The sequence below is a fragment of the Scomber scombrus genome, chromosome 14 (assembly GCF_963691925.1).
Source record: "Scomber scombrus chromosome 14, fScoSco1.1, whole genome shotgun sequence".
NCBI lineage: Eukaryota > Metazoa > Chordata > Actinopteri > Scombriformes > Scombridae > Scomber > Scomber scombrus.
Window position 1 is genome coordinate 29,351,850 of NC_084983.1, and position 18,375 is coordinate 29,370,224.

Genomic DNA, 18,375 nt, shown 5'->3' on the forward strand with positions numbered 1-18,375 from the left:
AGTATAAGTCCACTTAAATACACTGTAGGTGATAAAATATGTAATATGTATCATTCTTTTGTGGTTACACCATTTGACATTTTCAGGAGCATTCAGTCTTACTTTTGGTAAAAAAAAATGGTGCAAATGTCATTTCAAATGATATAAAACCAACAAAAATACTAAATGTACATTTTAACAAACCTGATGCTGCTTTTAACACTCCTGTTGTCCTCGGGTCAAGGAAGGAAGGAAGGAAGGAAGGAAGGAAGGAAGGAGAGAAGGAAGGAAGGAAGGAAGGGAGGAAGGAAAGGAGGAAGGAAAGGAGGACGGAAGGAAAGGAGTAAGGAGGGAGGGAGGGAGGGAGGGAGGGAGGGAGGGAGGGAGGGAGGAAGGAAGGAAGGAGTAAGGAGGTAGGGAGGAAGGGAAAGAGGAAGGAAGTAAGGAGAGAAGGAAGGGGGGAAGGAAGGAAGGAAAGGAGTAAGGAGGGAGGGAAGAAGGAAGTGATGGAGGGAGGAAGGAATGAAGGAAGTGAGGAAATAAGTATGGAAGGAGGAGGGAGCAAAGAAAGAGGGAAGGAGGGGAAGAACAAAGGAAAAATTTAAGAAAGAGGGAGGAAGGAAGGAAAGAAGGAACAGTCAAAAGAGACGGGGTCAATTTGACCCGGGAGGACGACAGGAGGGTTAAAACTAGTTTAACTGAGTTTCTGTTATTTCTCACTGAGCCGAACAATAATCAATAATCAGTGTTTTTGTTGATAAACAGCTTTTCTGCTTCCAGCCTCACACAGAAGGAAACACTACAAACTCTCATTTAGTGAGTAAAACATTAAGATGTTTAATGTGCGTGTCGGTTACTGAATCTCGTGCTCTGAGTTCTGGCAAACGTCTTCTTCTTCATGTGTTTGTAATTTTGTGTCTGTTTACGTCATCACAGTGATGAATTGAGGTGGAAAATTAATCTGATCCCAAAATAGGATTTAATGTTTATACTCAACACACAGCGACCCTCCTTCACTCTCATCTTTCTCTCTGGCTTCACATTCTCTTTTTCTCTCTTTCCTTCCTTTTTTGAACTAGTTTTTCCCTTTTTCTTTTTGTCTTTTTTACCATCTTCTTGCCCTCTTTCATCTTTCACTCCCTGTTTGTCTTTCCTCCCTTCCTTTTCATCTAATCCCCAGATGCAGATAAATCCTGCTCCTCTCACAAATCCTCCATGAACATTAAAGTGGTGATTTCCTGACTCTGGTTCAGTTGCAGCTTCAGGTCACATCATCATGTTGTTGTTCTGTAACTAAACTCTCAGATCGTCTTCTCTGTCACAGGATCATCAGAGTTAACCAAAACTAAATCAAAACTACAATGAACAAAGCAAAACTAAGTCAAACTAAAGTGAACTGCAGATAAAATCAGCTTGGATTTTTACTGCGTCCTGTTCAGTTTGACGTGTTGAGGTTAGTACCAGTAGGGGGCAGCAGAGTGAACGCCGGCTGAAGATGCTTAACGTGATATTCACAGGTGGGGAGCTCCGGTCCTCTGCAATGATGCCGACTAGGAAGTGACTTAAAACTGCATTCTATCAAAAGGCCACCAGGGGGCGACCGTTTTGGTGTCAAAGGGACTTCTGTCTCTATACAAGTCAATGGAGAATTCACCAACTTCTCACTTGATTTCTAACCTCAGTAAACGTTTTCAAAATGTGTTTATGGTCTCAATCGCTAGTTTAAAGCCTTCTTCAATGCAGTATGATGTTCATTTGGGACATTTTGGCCTCCCTGTTTATATATGTGACGATAAAGCAGGGTATGCATTAGGGCGTGGCTACGTGGTGATTGACAGGTTGATTGGTTCACAGGTTCAGGAGGGCGCCTCATGCTCCTCCTGATGCCCATATAAGTAAAATCCCTGTTTTTATTTTTCCCAGCATGCACCTGAAATGTTCAAGATGGCGCTGCTCAGATCCGATACTATTGGCCTCCGAGCAGCAGTCCACAAACCAATGGGTGACGTCACGGATGTTACGTCCATTTCTTATATACAGTCTATGGATATTCATGATTTTCTATAAAGAAGAAGAAGAAGAAGTTCATGGGAATATTTAGACTCCGACCCTGCAGTAGATAGAAGTAAAAGTGTGGTGATGAAGAGTGATGGGAACATTTGAGGGATAAAAGCTAAAAGGGAAAAATCCCACTAATGTGAAAGTCCAGCTTGGAAGCTCTGACAGAGAAGCAGGAGACAGTTAACGTAAAGCTCACAGTCAGAAACACAGCTAACCTCAGTGTCAGTTCATCCTCATCAAGACTTTCCTCCTCATACCTAAACACTCAAACTACTGAAAACTAAACCAATGCTCCCCATACATCAGAATACCTTTGACAGACTTCCGTCTCTCAGCCGCTCACAGCTAAAGACGAGTCAGACTTTGGAATTTAGTCTGAGACTGTGAAATAGTTTGGTGTAAAGTCATCATAAAGTGGTAACCTGAGCTGTTTTAGGTCAGTCTGAGTCAATCTGTTCCTAGTCTGCCTTCTGTCGTCCTCCCGGGTCAAATTGACCCCATCTCTTTTGACTGTTCCTTTTTTCCTTCCTTCCTTCCTTCCTTCCTCCCTCCCTCCCTCCTTTCCTTCCTTCTCTCCACTCCTTCGTCAAACAGTCAACAACCAATAGATTATCTCTGACCAAACACAGACCTCAACGAAAAATGAACAATTTGCAAAAAGAATCCATTTGTAGTCTTGTACCCAAACCGGTCAAGGCAGATGTTCTCCCACTGTGAGTCTGGTTCTGAGGTTTCTTCCTGTTAAAAGGGAGTTTTTCTCTCCACTGTCACCAAGTGCTGCTCATGTGGGAATGTTGGGTCTCTTTAAATTAAACCTGAAGAGTTCGGTTTAGACCTGCTCTATGTGTAAAGTGCATTGAGATGACTTTGTTGTGATTTGGCACTATACAAATAAAGATTGATTGATTGATTGTAAACAGTGACGCTGCAGGATTCACAATCTGAGACTAAAAACTCGATTCGTCTTGTGAGCAGCTGTGAGACGTCGTTTCAAAAGTATTTTCCAAATCTTCTAATGTATGGGTCGCATAAGACTAAAACTACTTCATCACTTGAACTTCAACCTCAACTAAAGCTAAACTGAAAACCTAAAGATAAAGACTACTGCAACTTTGGGAGCTCTGATAACCCTGCTGCGTCAGAGCGGCTCATCTTTCCTCACTGACCTTCGGAGCTCTTCCAGGCGTTCCACATGTCCTCCACGCTGATGTGCAGGTCGGCTCGGTGGAAGCTGCTGTGTTTGGCTTTGGGGTCGTGATACTTCAGATCCTCCCTGAGGAACTGAGGAGGGAGCGGCGAGGTGAAAGGAAAGCACGGAAATTAAGTAAAAGATATGAAGTTAACTCATGAGAAGGGTTAAAGTGTCTCACCTCGTCCGTCTCGGTGATGTCCACCGAGCCGTCGGCGTCGTCGTCCATCAGTTTGTGGATGCTGCAGATCGCCTCGAAACTCAGCACCGAGTTCTCATCCTGACAGAGCTGCCGGTCTATCATACACAGATCTACAAGAGAGAGAACATCTATCACACGCAGATCTACAAGAGAGAGAACCTCTATCACATGCAGATCTACAAGAGAGAGAACATCTATCACACGCAGATCTACAAGAGAGAGAACATCTATCACACGCAGATCTACAAGAGAGAACATCTATCACACGCAGATCTACAAGAGAGAGAACATCTATCACACGCAGATCTACAAGAGAGAGAACATCTATCACACGCAGATCTACAAGAGAGAGAACATCTATCACACGCAGATCTACAAGAGAGAGAACATCTATCACACGCAGATCTACAAGAGAGAGAACATCTATCACACGCAGATCTACAAGAGAGAGAACATCTATCACACGCAGATCTACAAGAGAGAGAACATCTATCACACGCAGATCTACAAGAGAGAGAACATCTATCACACGCAGATCTACAAGAGAGAACATCTATCACACGCAGATCTACAAGAGAGAACATCTATCACACGCAGATCTACAAGAGAGAACATCTATCACACGCAGATCTACAAGAGAGAGAACATCTATCACACGCAGATCTACAAGAGAGAGAACATCTATCACACGCAGATCTACAAGAGAGAGAACATCTATCACACACAGATCTACAAGAGAGAGAACATCTATCACACGCAGATCTACAAGAGAGAACATCTATCACACGCAGATCTACAAGAGAGAACATCTATCACACGCAGATCTACAAGAGAGAACATCTATCACACGCAGATCTACAAGAGAGAACATCTATCACACGCAGATCTACAAGAGAGAGAACATCTATCACACGCAGATCTACAAGAGAGAGAACATCTATCACACGCAGATCTACAAGAGAGAGAACATCTATCACACGCAGATCTACAAGAGAGAGAACATCTATCACACGCAGATCTACAAGAGAGAGAACATCTATCACACGCAGATCTACAAGAGAGAACATCTATCACACACAGATCTACAAGAGAGAACATCTATCACACACAGATCTACAAGAGAGAGAATATCTATTAAACGCATTGGTCGTTATTACGTCATTAGTCGTTATTACGTTATTAGTTGTTATTACGTTATCAACATTATTACGTTATCGACATTATTACGTTACAAACACTAATATGACCGTAGACTGTCTGGAGATGATGTAATAGTTTATCAGCAGCTGATTTAATTTCGTTTTACTAGAAGCTCAAAATACTGAAGGTGGATTTTAACATCAGGTAGAGGTTTGGGGTAATTAATCAGTCTTAGTTAGTCTATAAACTTGACATGTTTCAGGGTTTTTGAACTTCATACTTCAAGTTCAAGTTTATTTATTTTTCATTCAACCATAAATCTATTAAATACATAGAGTGGAACCAGAGTGCAAAGACTTTATAACCAAACATCAGAAACACATGAGAACAATTAAAAAGACAGTTAAGCTGTAAATAAAGTGCAATCAAGTGCCATAAAATCATAATATATAATAATAGAAATAATTTTAAAAGTTGCTGCTGTATGTAAGAGTCTTCTGGCTGCACCTGCTCAGCTGATCTGTGAGTTTCAGCAGCAGCGAACGTCTTCCTCTAACAATGACATAACAGTTCTCAGTGAGTCTTATTAAAGCTCCATTAACTCTTTTATCTACAGTAACCACGGCAACCAGTGTAACAGTAAGGATGAGCCCCTTGTTATCTTGTGCTAGCAGTTAGCATCCGTCAAATCACTTATCTCCTGCTGCGGCCGCCGTTGTCATAACGACAGAGACGGACTTAACCGGATCAGAGACGTTCATGCCTACATTTGGTCATTTCAGCCCCGAGAAGCTCCGAGAGTCTGAGAGAGCGATCGCTGAGCTGTGTAGTATGCAGTATTACAGTAATAGTACTGCAGTATTATAGTGATGTAGTATGCAGTATTACAGTAACAGTACTGCAGTATTATGAGCGATGTAGTATGCAGTATTACAGTAAAAGTACTGCAGTATTATGAGCGATGTAGTATGCAGTATTACAGTAAAAGTATTGCAGTATTATGAGCGATGTAGTATGCAGTATTACAGTAAAAGTACTGCAGTATTATGATGATGTAGTATGCAGTATTACAGTAAAAGTACTGCAGTATTATGAGCGATGTAGTATGCAGTATTACAGTAAAAGTACTGCAGTATTATGAGCGATGTAGTATGCAGTATTACAGTAAAAGTACTGCAGTATTATGAGCGATGTAGTATGCAGTATTACAGTAAAAGTACTGCAGTATTATGAGCGATGTAGTATGCAGTATTACAGTAAAAGTACTGCAGTATTATGAGCGATGTAGTATGCAGTATTACAGTAAAAGTATTGCAGTATTATGAGCGATGTAGTATGCAGTATTACAGTAAAAGTACTGCAGTATTATGATGATGTAGTATGCAGTATTACAGTAAAAGTACTGCAGTATTATGAGCGATGTAGTATGCAGTATTACAGTAAGAGCTTCAATACGTTTATTCATTATTGAAGCCGAAATTACAGAAAATGGATCAGTTTTTATAATCAGTCATTTTTGAAAGAAAAAATAATCAAATGATCTGATTCCAGCTTCTTAAATATGAATATTTGTGGTTTACTTTTACTTTAATTTTAATATATTTGTGTTGTGGATTGTTGGTTGGGACAAAGGAAGAAGATGCAGAAGCTGTTTGACCTCACTGTGTTTCTAAAGGCCTTTTTATTGCTTCTTTATCTAAAGTCAACACAGTATTTCTTTAACCTGTGGTGATCTTTGACCTCTGTCAGCTGGTGGAGCTGCAGCTGATCCAGATGTCAGATCAGCTGTTCACACTGCAGATAACAGCAGAGTGTTTCTGGGTAAATATGAGGACAGATTACAGCTTTACAGTGTGACGGCTCTCAGCTGTTCCTGCTGAGGCCGAAACACTGACGAGTTTCATTCATTAAAATGATTCAGAAAGTGAAGAATTTGGGGAGTTTCCTCCCCCTGAGATCATCTGAACTGTCTTAAAACAGTCAGTGTGTTTATGTGTGTGTAATGATTCCTCCTGTTCATACTGACCATTAGAAGATCCCTTCATCATGTTTACTGTAATGATTCCTCCTGTTCATACTGACCATCAGAAGATCCCTTCATCATGTTTACTGTAATGATTCCTCCTGTTCATACTGACCATTAGAAGATCCCTTCATCATGTTTACTGTAATGATTCCTCCTGTTCATACTGACCATTAGAAGATCCCTTCATCATGTTTACTGTAATGATTCCTCCTGTTCATACTGACCATTAGAAGATCCCTTCATAATGTTTACAATGGAAGTGATGGAGGACTAAACCCACAGTCCTCCTTCTGTGGAAACATGGATTTAAAAGTTGATCTGAAGCTAATATGAAGCTTCAGTAGAAATAAAAGAAACAAACAAAGAACAAGAAGAAAAAGTAGGAAGAGGAGGAAAAGATAATTAAAAGTAAAATGTGGCAATATAGTAAGAAGGAGTAAGAAGAGGAAAGAAAGAAAGAAAGAAAGAAATAGAAAAAGTAGGAAGAAAGAAGAAGTAGGAGGAGGATGAAAAGTAAAAAAGAAAGAAAGAAAGAAAGGAGAGTAAATGAGTCAAATCTTCATCTTCTATGTTTCAGCGTTACAGTGTTTTTCCTCTTTTTGTTACTATGGTTACAGCTCAACAGGAAACACTAAGGTGGTCTGTTCAAGAATGTATTTAAAAGCTGATCTGAGTCTTTGCATTAAGTCTAAATCCAGCTCCAACCCCTAACCCCCCCAACACCACAGAAGAAGAGAGGTGAAGCAGGATTAATATCAGCAGCTGACAGGATAAAAATACTCAAACGGCAGGAAGGTTGAGTCAAAGTCAGATCTCTGTTCACTGCAGCAGAGCAAACATCAAGTTCATTCTGCTTTTCTTCTCACCACCAACATCCTGCTGATTCCTCACAACTAACCAGACACTGAACTGATCTGGAACGACTCCACCGACTTCCAGAGTTCACAGAGAAGGAAAAACAGCTCCAGCACTTTGTTCTATAGATCACTTTATTATTAGACCAACACGTTTCATCAGCACCAACAGGATCTGCCTCCTCAGGATTGGGGGGGAGGAGTTTAAGTATCTGGGGGTCTTATGTCTTTTGGGATTACTACCAGATAATGTTCAAATGTCAAAACCATGGACTGTATATAAGAAATGGACGTAACATCCGTGACGTCACCCATTGGTTTGTGGACTGCTGCTCGGAGGCCAATAGTATCGGATCTGAGCAGCGCCATCGTGAACATTTCAGGTGCATGCTGGGAAAAATAAAAACAGGGATTCTACTTATATGGGCATCAGGAGGAGCATGAGGCGCCCTCCTGAACCTGTGAACCAATCAACCTGTCAATCACCACGTAGCCACGCCCTAATGCATACCCTGCTTTATCGTCACATATAAAATCAGGGACTCGTACTCCAGACCTGTCAACCTCACGCTGCATCTTACCCTCACTGTGAACAAGACCCCAAGAAACTCCCCCCAACCCTAAAACTGCATTCTATCAAAAGGCCACCAGGGGGCGACCGTTTTGGTGTCAAAAGGACTTCCGTCTCTATACAAGTCAATGGAGAATTCACCAACTTCTCACTTGATTTCTAACCTCAGTAAACGTTTTCAAAATGTGTTTATGGTCTCAATCGCTAGTTTAAAGCCTTCTTCAATGCAGTATGATGTTCATTTGGGACATTTTGGCCTCCCTGATTTTATATGTGACGATAAAGCAGGGTATGCATTAGGGCGTGGCTACGTGGTGATTGACAGGTTGATTGGTTCACAGGTTCAGGAGGGCGCCTCATGCTCCTCCTGATGCCCATATAAGTAGAATCCATGTTTTTATTTTCCCAGCATGCACCGGAAATTTTCAAGATGGCGCTGCTCAGATCCGATACTATTGGCCTCCGAGCAGCAGTCCACAAACCAATGGGTGACGTCACGGATGTTACGTCCATTTCTTATATACAGTCTATGGTTACACTGGATAAAAGACGTCTAATGAATGGTTGGTCTCATCTTACTTTAACTGATACTCAGCTTTAGTCACATCAGTCAGCTGAGAGCCATAAACACACTGCAGGGATCACAACTCAAACCCTGCAGCAGCCTTTAAATGAGCCGCTAACAAACACTCTGCTCTGATTGGCTCAGAGTCCGTCGCCGCGGAGATGGGTCTATTTCTGTCAGAACACTTCCTGTGACATCACCAATATGTCAGCTCCAGGAAGCTGTGGTGAGCTGCTAACGGTTAGCTCCCACGCTATCTCTGCTGCACACACACACATTATACACACACACACACAGTAACACACACGTTTTCATTTCACACCTTTTTTAAACTAACAGAAGTCTCTCTCTCTCTCTCTCTCTCTCTCTCTCTCTCTCTCTCTCTCTCTCTCTCTCTCTCTCTCTCTCTCTCTCTCTCTCTCTCTCTCTCTCTCTCTCTCTCTCTCTCTCTCTCTCTCTCTCTCTCTCTCTCTCTCTCTCTCTCTCTCTCTCTCTCTCTCCTCTCTCTCTCTCTCTCATAAACAAGCAGCAGGATAAACTTCCTTCTTCCTGTTTATATCAAACTGATCAGAACTTATTTTAAGACGTTTAAATCCTTAAATCATCAGATCATCTTTCTGCTTCATCTTTGAACATTTCAGTCACATGTTGCTGCATACTGCACCACGATTGGCTCTAAGCTAGTTGTGATGTCATAAATCCTGCAGGTGTGAAACTGAGTATTAAAATCATTTTATTTTACTTAATGAGTCAAATTTAAAGGGTTTAAAATGTGAAAATAAAGGTATGAATAACTTGCTAATGTCTGATGCACTCTACATGTTTATTAGTTGTTCTATGAAGTCTAACAGCAGTCTGATTGTTCTCTGACTGTTTGCTGTGAAATCTGCTTCACACAGTTTGACCTGCAGCCTTCAAAGCGATGAACTGAACGTCTCTGTTTGTGTTTGCAGCTGAAGAACCAAACTAATTAAACCCACGAGGAATTAAACTTTTCACACAGAGTCGTCCTGTTTGTTAAATAACTATATTAATAATCCTTATTTATCTTCTACTGGTCCTTTATGCAGCCGCTCAGTTCAGCCTCTGTCTATTAACAGGCTGTTTTAGCTCCTGTCTCTTTAAGGCCCCCCCCCCCTCCTGATGAGCCCACTCTGCTCTGATTGGTCGGCTTCAGGAAGCTTCTACATAAACTAACTATAGTAGCAGGATTTCACTTCTTTTTCTCCTTCTTTACTCCAAATGTTCAACTTCTCAAATCACATCTGAGATATGAGAGTGGAGACACCTTAGCAACCAGCTTAGGAACCACCGTAGGAACCGCCTTACCAACCACCTTAGCAACCACCTTAGTAACTACTTTAGCAACCACCTTAGGAACCCACCTTAGCAACCGCCTTAGGAACCGCCTTAGGAACCACCTTAGGAACCATTTTATGAACCACCTTAGCAACCGCCTTAGCGACTGCCTTAGTAGGGCTAAACAATATATCGTTATCGTACCTGTATCAAGATATGAATATCTCAAGAAGCAACAATATGGACGATTTTTTGTCCCCAAAAGATCCTTAAGTCAAAACACACACACACACACACACACACACACACACACACACACACACAGGGGGAGGAGGTGTGTGTGTCTCTTACCTGAGGCTGTGTTGCCGTTGGAAACCGAATGATGGTGCTGGTCCAGGTGGGTGTAGTCGCTGCTCCTGTCCAATCCGCTGTGAGCGTCGACCGACACGTCGAACGCACACACACACACCAGCAACACACACACACTCCACGCCATGTCTGCAGAGGAATACGACATCACAGCTTTAGACATTTAAACAAATAAATAAATCATAAACACACATCACAGTTTAGATTTAAGCTGCTTTAGTTTTATACAGAGGTCGATGTTATTTGGTACAAATGATTTTTAAAATAGACCAAAAAGTAGTAAATTGGTTTATTTAGTTATTATATTTAAGTTATACCTCGATATCGATATCACAACAATATTATAGAGATGACTTTTGGTGCTTTCACTAAATATTTACACAATGAGATTTTAGATAAATAATCATCAGTAATGTGAGTTAAAGGTCAATAATAGAACAGTCTGGTAAGTTTAGAAAAATACATCATTTGACTGTAATCAGCCTTTAAAAGCAGAAAAGACTCTTCAACTACTTTCCTCTGGAAGCAGATACAAAACATTTCAGTTACACTACGAAAAACAGCTTCTTCCTCAACATCACCTGATGTGTTAAATGTTCTTATAGCTCAGGGAGTCTTACCTAAATATTGTTATATTGTCTGATCTTCAATATAATGAGAATAAAGCTGCTAAACTAAACTACAACATGCCAAACGTACAACAGAGTATTAGGGCCCCATGAGGAATTTTTTTTTTTTTTGCGATCAAAGTCAACATGACGACAATAAAGTTGAAATATCATGCCGACTTTAATAACTCCTCTGTGCTGCTCGCAGGTTGAACCATCGATATCTTTGCATCTGTCCGGTTCAGTTATTTCAGTTTGCAGGAATGCAGCCGCTTCCTCCTAATCTGTCTGGTTTATGCTTCTGAAAAGACAGTTTCCAGCACGACTGTTTCAACGTTGTCACACTGATGAAAACATCGCGTTTCTGCGCTAAAAGAGCGAGAAGTTCTTTGTTGCTAAAACCGGTTCTGAAGTTCAGTTTTACCAACAATTCTGTGTTTTCATGGGTCAATCGATTGAGTCTGAGGCTGAGTGTCTGATTCAGCATCTGAGGAGCGATTCCTCCTAGTTCTGTAATAAAGTCAACATGACATGCCGACTTTATTCTAGACATGTCGAATTTAATCTCGTTGTGGCTTTAATACGTCGTACAAACGAGGCAGTTAAACCTCGAGAGGACAGAATAATGATAAAGTGAGTAAAAGGTAAATAATAGAACAGCAGGATAAAAACACTAGGGTTGGTCCGATTGACGATGCCATCGTCCATCGGCGATGGCTGTCAGGCATCGCCGATGGACACCACATCGGCGATAATATGTAGTTTAACACTGAAAACTGGTGATTTACTGTCAGTTAGAGAATAGTTTAAGAGTTTAGAAACATGAATGAACCAATCAGAAGCTGTTTGATTCATGCAGGAGAACAACAGTAGACAAGATAAACTGAATCAGTCATAGATGTAATAAAGTATCACGATGCTAGACGCTGCTTTCAGGAAATGTGTAGTTAATAAAAACATTTAAAAAAGAAAAGAAAACACATGAGGCGTTCACTGACCCTGGAACAAAGAGAACTGACTCTAATATATATACTTTACCTTCATAAAGGACCAGTAGAAGATAAATGAGGAGTTTTTAACTGGAAATCATGTAAAGATATTCCAGTAGAGACTCAGAATATTAATATAGAGCTGCAGATGTGCAGATTATGAGTTATTTAAAGAGTTAATGAGAACATTTCCACAGCAGCAGGACAGTAAAACTTCTGTAAAGTGATGATGTAATATATTTATTCATGTTTAACACTGAAACTAAAGATTTACTGTCATTAAAGAACATTTTTACAAACCTTTACAAACATGAATCATCCAATCAGAAGCTCAGTCACACATGTTAAAGTATCGCGATGTTAGAAGCTACTTTCAGGAAACGTTTAGTTCCTAAAAAACGTTTAAAAAATAAAAGTAAGGAAACACGTGGGTGCGTTCAGGGACCCCGGAACTAAGAGAACTGACTCTGAAATGTGTTTTAAAATGTTAAAAAAGTAGAAAAGTATCAACTTCACCTGTAAGCCACGTGACCAAAACCCACTAAAGCATCGATACTTTATTGGTTTTCAGCATCTGATCACTTCTTCTTCCCTCTTTTCTTTTCTTCTTCCTCCTTTTTTCTTCCTCTTCCTCTTTTTTTCTCACTGCGGATGTTTTTTAGTGTTTGTGTTCAGAGGTCAGAGGTCAGCTTCAACACCCCTGACTCTAAACAAAAAAAAAACTAGTTTCAGATCAAAGAGAGGAAATAAACATTTGACACCCTGAACTCACCACTCACCTCCAGCAGCAGCAGCTTCCTCTAATCCATCGATCTGATCGGATCTGATCAGCTGTGATCGATCCGCCGCTCGGCTGCAGCAGAGACTGAGTCTTTCTGCAGGATCACAGTCTGAGGGAAAGTTTTTAAGACACTTTTTTTTGGACAAAGTCAAACTGAACAAACTGCAGCAGAGAAAAAACAGAGATCCGCCTGCGTTGCGTTCAGGGACCCGAACAAAGCTCCGAGATCAGAGAGACGAATAAAAACTCCTCCTGTTTGTTTTACTGTATTCCTTTAGTATTATTATTTATTGTTATTATCTTTATTATATTATTTATATTATTCTACACTATCTTATATATAAATATGACCTGTGTGTGTATGTTTTATTTAATTCATTCATTATTATTTATTGTTTTTATCTTTATTATATTATTTATATTATTCTACACTATCTTATATATAAATATGACCTGTGTGTGTGTTTTATTTTAAGTCATTTTATTGAATATTTTTTAGGATTTTATGAACTTTGACCTTTAACTGCTGAGCCTCTGAACAGCTGACTGATGAAGAGGAGTGATGAAGTTTCCAGAGTCTTTGCTCAGTTTTCCCTCTTTTGTTTTTTCACGGAGTTCTAATTTCCCGCAGCGCCTGAAGGCAGCGTGTGTGTGACGCAGCGGTGTAGTGGCGCCACCTGGTGGTCAGATACAGGAAGTGCAACTCAAACTTTATTTTATTTTTTTCTAAATTTAATTTAATTTAAATCTATTTAAACTTTATTAACGTGTAGTAACATTAACATATTTTAGTTTATATATTTAATAATTTATATATAGTTAATATAATATTAAATCTTACTGAATATATTGTATTACTTTTACTTTTATTTTATTTTTTTTTACATTTTAGTAACATTTCTGCTGCAGAAACTACAACACAGCGTTTTACTGCACTTCTGAACTTTAATCACAAAATAAACAACAAATAAATATTGATTAATTAAACTAATTGACTCTCTGATAATCAATGAATTCCGATTTTTAATCCTGAATTACAGAAACTCAGATTATTGTCAGCAGCAGAACTGAATATATAAATATAGTTTCACTTCAATTATTGGTGACGCAGCATTTCATACAAATACATTATTAAACAAGACGAGAAATAAACAATAAATACATAAATAAATATCTTGTGAAACATAAAATAAATTGTTTAGATTAGATTAGAAAGTCTTTATTTACCCTGAGGGGCAATTTGATCTGCAACAGCTGTCAACGAAGCAAATTCACACCATAAAAAAACAAAACACAACCCAGTACAATAGATAGAAACATGAATATAAATAATAAATGTCATCAGGTGAGTTATCATGGATGCAGTACAGGAACACTGAAGGCAAAGCAGCTTTATGTATAAAGAACATTTCATACACAATGATAACTCAATGTGCTTTAAAACTAACATTTAACAGAAAGAATTGGAAATTAAAAAAAAATAAATAAATAAAAACATGCAATCTGAGAAATAAAAATAAAACCCAAACATTACAACATACAATTCAACCCCCACCCCACTAATAATAAAAAATATCGTAATAAGAATTAATAATAATTAAAAAATTTAAAAAATTAATAAAAATTAAAATTAAAATTAAAATTAAAATTAAAATTAAAATAAAAATAAAAATATAAAAACTATATAAAATATAAAATATAAAAGGTAAAATATAAGAACTCTGGGCTCCACTATCTGACCTGAGTCAGTAGATCTCAGAGCTCTACTGGGTTTATATTCTACTAACATGTCATTCATGTATTCTGGACCTAAACCATTCAGTGATTTGTAGCATATTTAGAAAGTTGGTTTTGGGTCAGGTGGGTTCAGCATTCCTTTAGTTTTACTGACGTTTAGTTGTAAGCATGAATTATAGCAGCAACAGGACCGTGCCCCCTAATGGTCCTGCAGGAGGCCGAACAACAATAACAACAACAACAACAATAACAACAACAATAACAATAACAACAACAATAACAATAACAACAACAACAACAATAACAACAACAACAACAATAACAACAACAATAACAACAACAATAACATAATCATATCTGACAATCATTAGTGTACAGCACAAATGATTGTTCAGTTTATTCTCTGTACAAGATGTAAATGTTTCAGTAAAGTCATGAAAACAAAGCTCGACCACCAGGTGGCGACAAAGCACAACAGCACACAGGAAACTAGACATAATACACTATATACAGTATGACAATATATAACACTGTATATAACAGTATAAATGCTTTATATGGCAAATAAATTAAAGTTTAAAAGACGACCTCACTCTGCAGCATCAGCCATAAAAGTTTATTATTATAAAAGATCAAAAACCAAACAGAGAAGTTTAAATGTTCCAGTTTATATATAAATTAATATGTGTGCATAATGACTTTAAGAATGAAAGGATCAATAGAATAAATATTAATCTAAACTAATCAATATATTCATTAAATATTATAATTATAATTAAACACTATTTACAGGTCAGTTATTAACAGACCTGTCAATCAAACCTGTGGTGGGCGGGGCTACTTTTCCACTTACAGACCTCTCAGTCAAACCTGTGGTGGGCGGGGCTACTGGTCCACTAACAGACCTGTCAATCAAACCTGTGGTGGGCGGGGCTACTGGTCCACTAACATACCTGTCAATCAAACCTGTGGTGGGCGGGGCTACTGGTCCAATAACAAACCTGTCAAGCAAACCTGTGGTGGGCGGGGCTACTGGTCCACTAACAAACCTGTCAATCAAACATGTGGTGGGCGGGGCTACTGGTCCACTAACAAACCTGTCAATCAAACATGTGGTGGGCGGGGCTACTGGTCCACTAACATACCTGTCAATCAAACCTGTGGTGGGCGGGGCTACTGGTCCACTAACAAACCTGTCAATCAAACATGTGGTGGGCGGGGCTACTGGTCCACTAACATACATGTCAATCAAACCTGTGGTGGGCGGGGCTACTGGTCCACTAACAGACCTGTCAATCAAACCTGTGGTGGGCGGGGCTACTGGTCCACTAACATACCTGTCAATCAAACCTGTGGTGGGCGGGGCTACTGGTCCACTAACAGAACTGTCAATCAAACATCCTTTAAGAGACATGACAGAAGGGAGTTTTTAGTGTTTCTCAACTTTGGAATGAACCCACACACACACACACACACACACACACACACACACACACACACACACACACACACACACACACACACACACACACACACACACACACACACACACTCTCTCACACACACAAACTCACACAAACACACACACACACACACACACACACACACACAAACTCACACACACACAAGCTCACACAAACACACACACTCACACATACATACACACACTCACACATACACACACACACACACACACACAAACACACACACACACACACACACACACACACACCCAGCAGGTGTTTTAGAGTCTCAGTATATGTGATTATTATATATGTATATATATATTATATATTATAAATATATCAGGCTTGCTGCTGTTATAAATAGTTTCTATCAGTTAACAAACCACTTCTGTGTTTTATACAATGAGGATAAATAAAGTCATTAATACTTTAATAACATGACGTATGAATTACTTCCTCTAACTGTAACTCTCCTCTCTTCATTTAATAATCACTTTAACAGGCTGCTGATGTTTATGTCCCTTAAAGATCAGCTGATTATTAATCTATGGTTTAAAACACTCTTATTTACTCAGCAGCTGTTTAAGTGCTTTAATCTGTTATCATGTGTGTAATTCAGTGTTTGTACTTTGTTGTTTATTCTGCTTATTAAAATGTTTTCAGCCTTAAATGTTCTCTACAAATAAACACACAGTCACAAGTTTATCTTTCTATCATTGTGAGGACCCTAAACTTAACTATAGGCAATGTCCCCCACAATGATAGTAAGACATGTTCACACACACACACACACACACACCACACACGCACGCACGCACGCACGCACACACACACACACACACACACACACACACACACACACACACACACACACACACACACTCAGGCCAACAGTAAACTTCCTCAAACTTTGCTCCACCACTTCCTCTCTCTCTCTCCTCTCGGACTTCCTCCTCTTCTTTAGCACCGCCCGCCCGCCTCACACTGCGATAGAGATCCGCTGTCCCTCCCTCACACACTCAGACACACATTCACTCACTCACTCACACACACTCACTCACACACACACACACACACACATATAGACACACACACCCTCACGGAGCGGGGACTGCGGAGCTGCGTGTCCGGACCGGAGGACTGATGAGCGGTGAGTAGTTGCTCTTCATCCCGCTGATCAGCTGTGTGTGTGTGTGTGTGTGTGTGTGTGTGTGTGTGTGTGTGTGTGTGTGTGTGTGTGTGTGTGTGTGTGTGTGTGTGTGTGTGTGTTTCCTGCTTCTATCTTAAACTTTCAGCTCGGTATTGATCTCGGCTTCCCGTCAGCTGATCGATCAGTTCTCTACCGATCAATAATCTGTTTGTTTGTTGACGCTGCAGCAGGAAGGACCCTACTCCCTGTGTGTGTGTGTGTGTGTGTGTGTGTGTGTGTGTGTGTGTGTGTGTGTGTGTGTGTGTGTGTGTGTGTGTGTGTGTGTGTGTGTGTGTGTGTGTGTCACTTCTTCTTTTAACTTTAACATGAAGTCAATCTAAAGAATGAAACTTTTAAAATAACCATAAAAATACAAACAGAAAGTCAATATTAGAATATGACAGATGGAAAGTAACTAAGTACTCAAGTACAGTTTTGAGGTACTTGTACTTTACTGTAGTACAGTTTGAGGTACTTGTACTTTACTGTAGTACAGTTTGAGGTACTTGTACTTTACTAGAGTACAGTTTGAGGTACTTGTACTTTACTGTAGTACAGTTAGAGGTACTTGTACTTTACTGTAGTACAGTTTGAGGTACTTGTACTTTACTGTAGTATTTCCATGTGATGCTACTTTCTACTCCACTACATTTATTTAACAGCTTTAGTTACTTTTCAGATGCAGATTTGACACAATGGATAATATAATATATATATATATATATATATATATATATATATATATATATATATATATATATAATATAACAAGCTTTATAAATTCAACACATTGTTAAAGATGAAACCAGACAGCAGTGTGTAGTCGGCTCACATCTCAGATGTCTATGAGTTGTTAACAGCTCCACCAAATACTGATGTTTCCCTCTAAACTTCTCACATGCTTTCATTTCTATAAATGTTCAAATGATCCAATATTTCAGCACAAATCAAAGATTAGAGAAAAAGTCCAAAAACTGAAAACACATTTGTGTATCAGAACTTAGTTTGTTCTTCTTTCCCATTAATCATCTCACCACCCCTCACATTTATCTGCTGACCCTTTGGAGGGGCCCCACCCCTAGGTTGGGGAACCACGGGACTAAACTAGCTAACTGTATATAAAGTAGTGTAAACTAGCTCCACCTCCAGCAGCTACAACAGTAACATGCTGCTCTAACACTGATGCTTCACTATTAATAATCTAATGATGTCATAATAATAATATATCAGTCAGAGGACCAAACCACTACTTTACTGTAATACTGCATACTACATCACTATAATACTGCAGTACTTTTACTGTAATACTGCATACTACATCACTATAATACTGCAGTACTTTACTGTAAT

General features: G+C 39.3%; 2 protein-coding genes across 4 annotated transcripts in view; one reads left to right on the forward strand and one right to left on the reverse strand.

The window, feature by feature from the left end:
* Window positions 1-12,776, reverse strand: part of LOC133994093 (stromal interaction molecule 1-like) — a 26,423-nt gene extending 13,647 nt beyond the window's left edge. For 2 of the 3 annotated variants that reach the window (XM_062433286.1, XM_062433284.1), the window contains exons 1-5: window positions 12,632-12,776; window positions 12,369-12,558; window positions 10,238-10,384; window positions 3,411-3,541; window positions 3,207-3,321 (exon numbers count right to left, since the gene is read on the reverse strand). In XM_062433286.1, the coding sequence (XP_062289270.1) occupies window positions 3,207-3,321; window positions 3,411-3,541; window positions 10,238-10,382 (391 nt within the window). In that variant the 5' untranslated portion in view covers window positions 10,383-10,384; window positions 12,369-12,558; window positions 12,632-12,776. Of the gene's footprint in view, window positions 1-3,206; window positions 3,322-3,410; window positions 3,542-10,237; window positions 10,385-12,368; window positions 12,559-12,624 lie in introns of all 3 variants that reach the window. The other variant, XM_062433285.1, reaches the window with a different exon arrangement.
* Window positions 12,777-16,848: 4,072 nt separating this feature from the next.
* rhogb (ras homolog family member Gb) overlaps window positions 16,849-18,375 on the forward strand; it is a 21,911-nt gene continuing 20,384 nt past the window's right edge. Inside the window, exon 1 of the mRNA XM_062432831.1 lies at window positions 16,849-16,986. The gene's annotated coding sequence lies outside the window, so the exon portion shown is untranslated. The remainder of the gene's footprint in view (window positions 16,987-18,375) is intronic.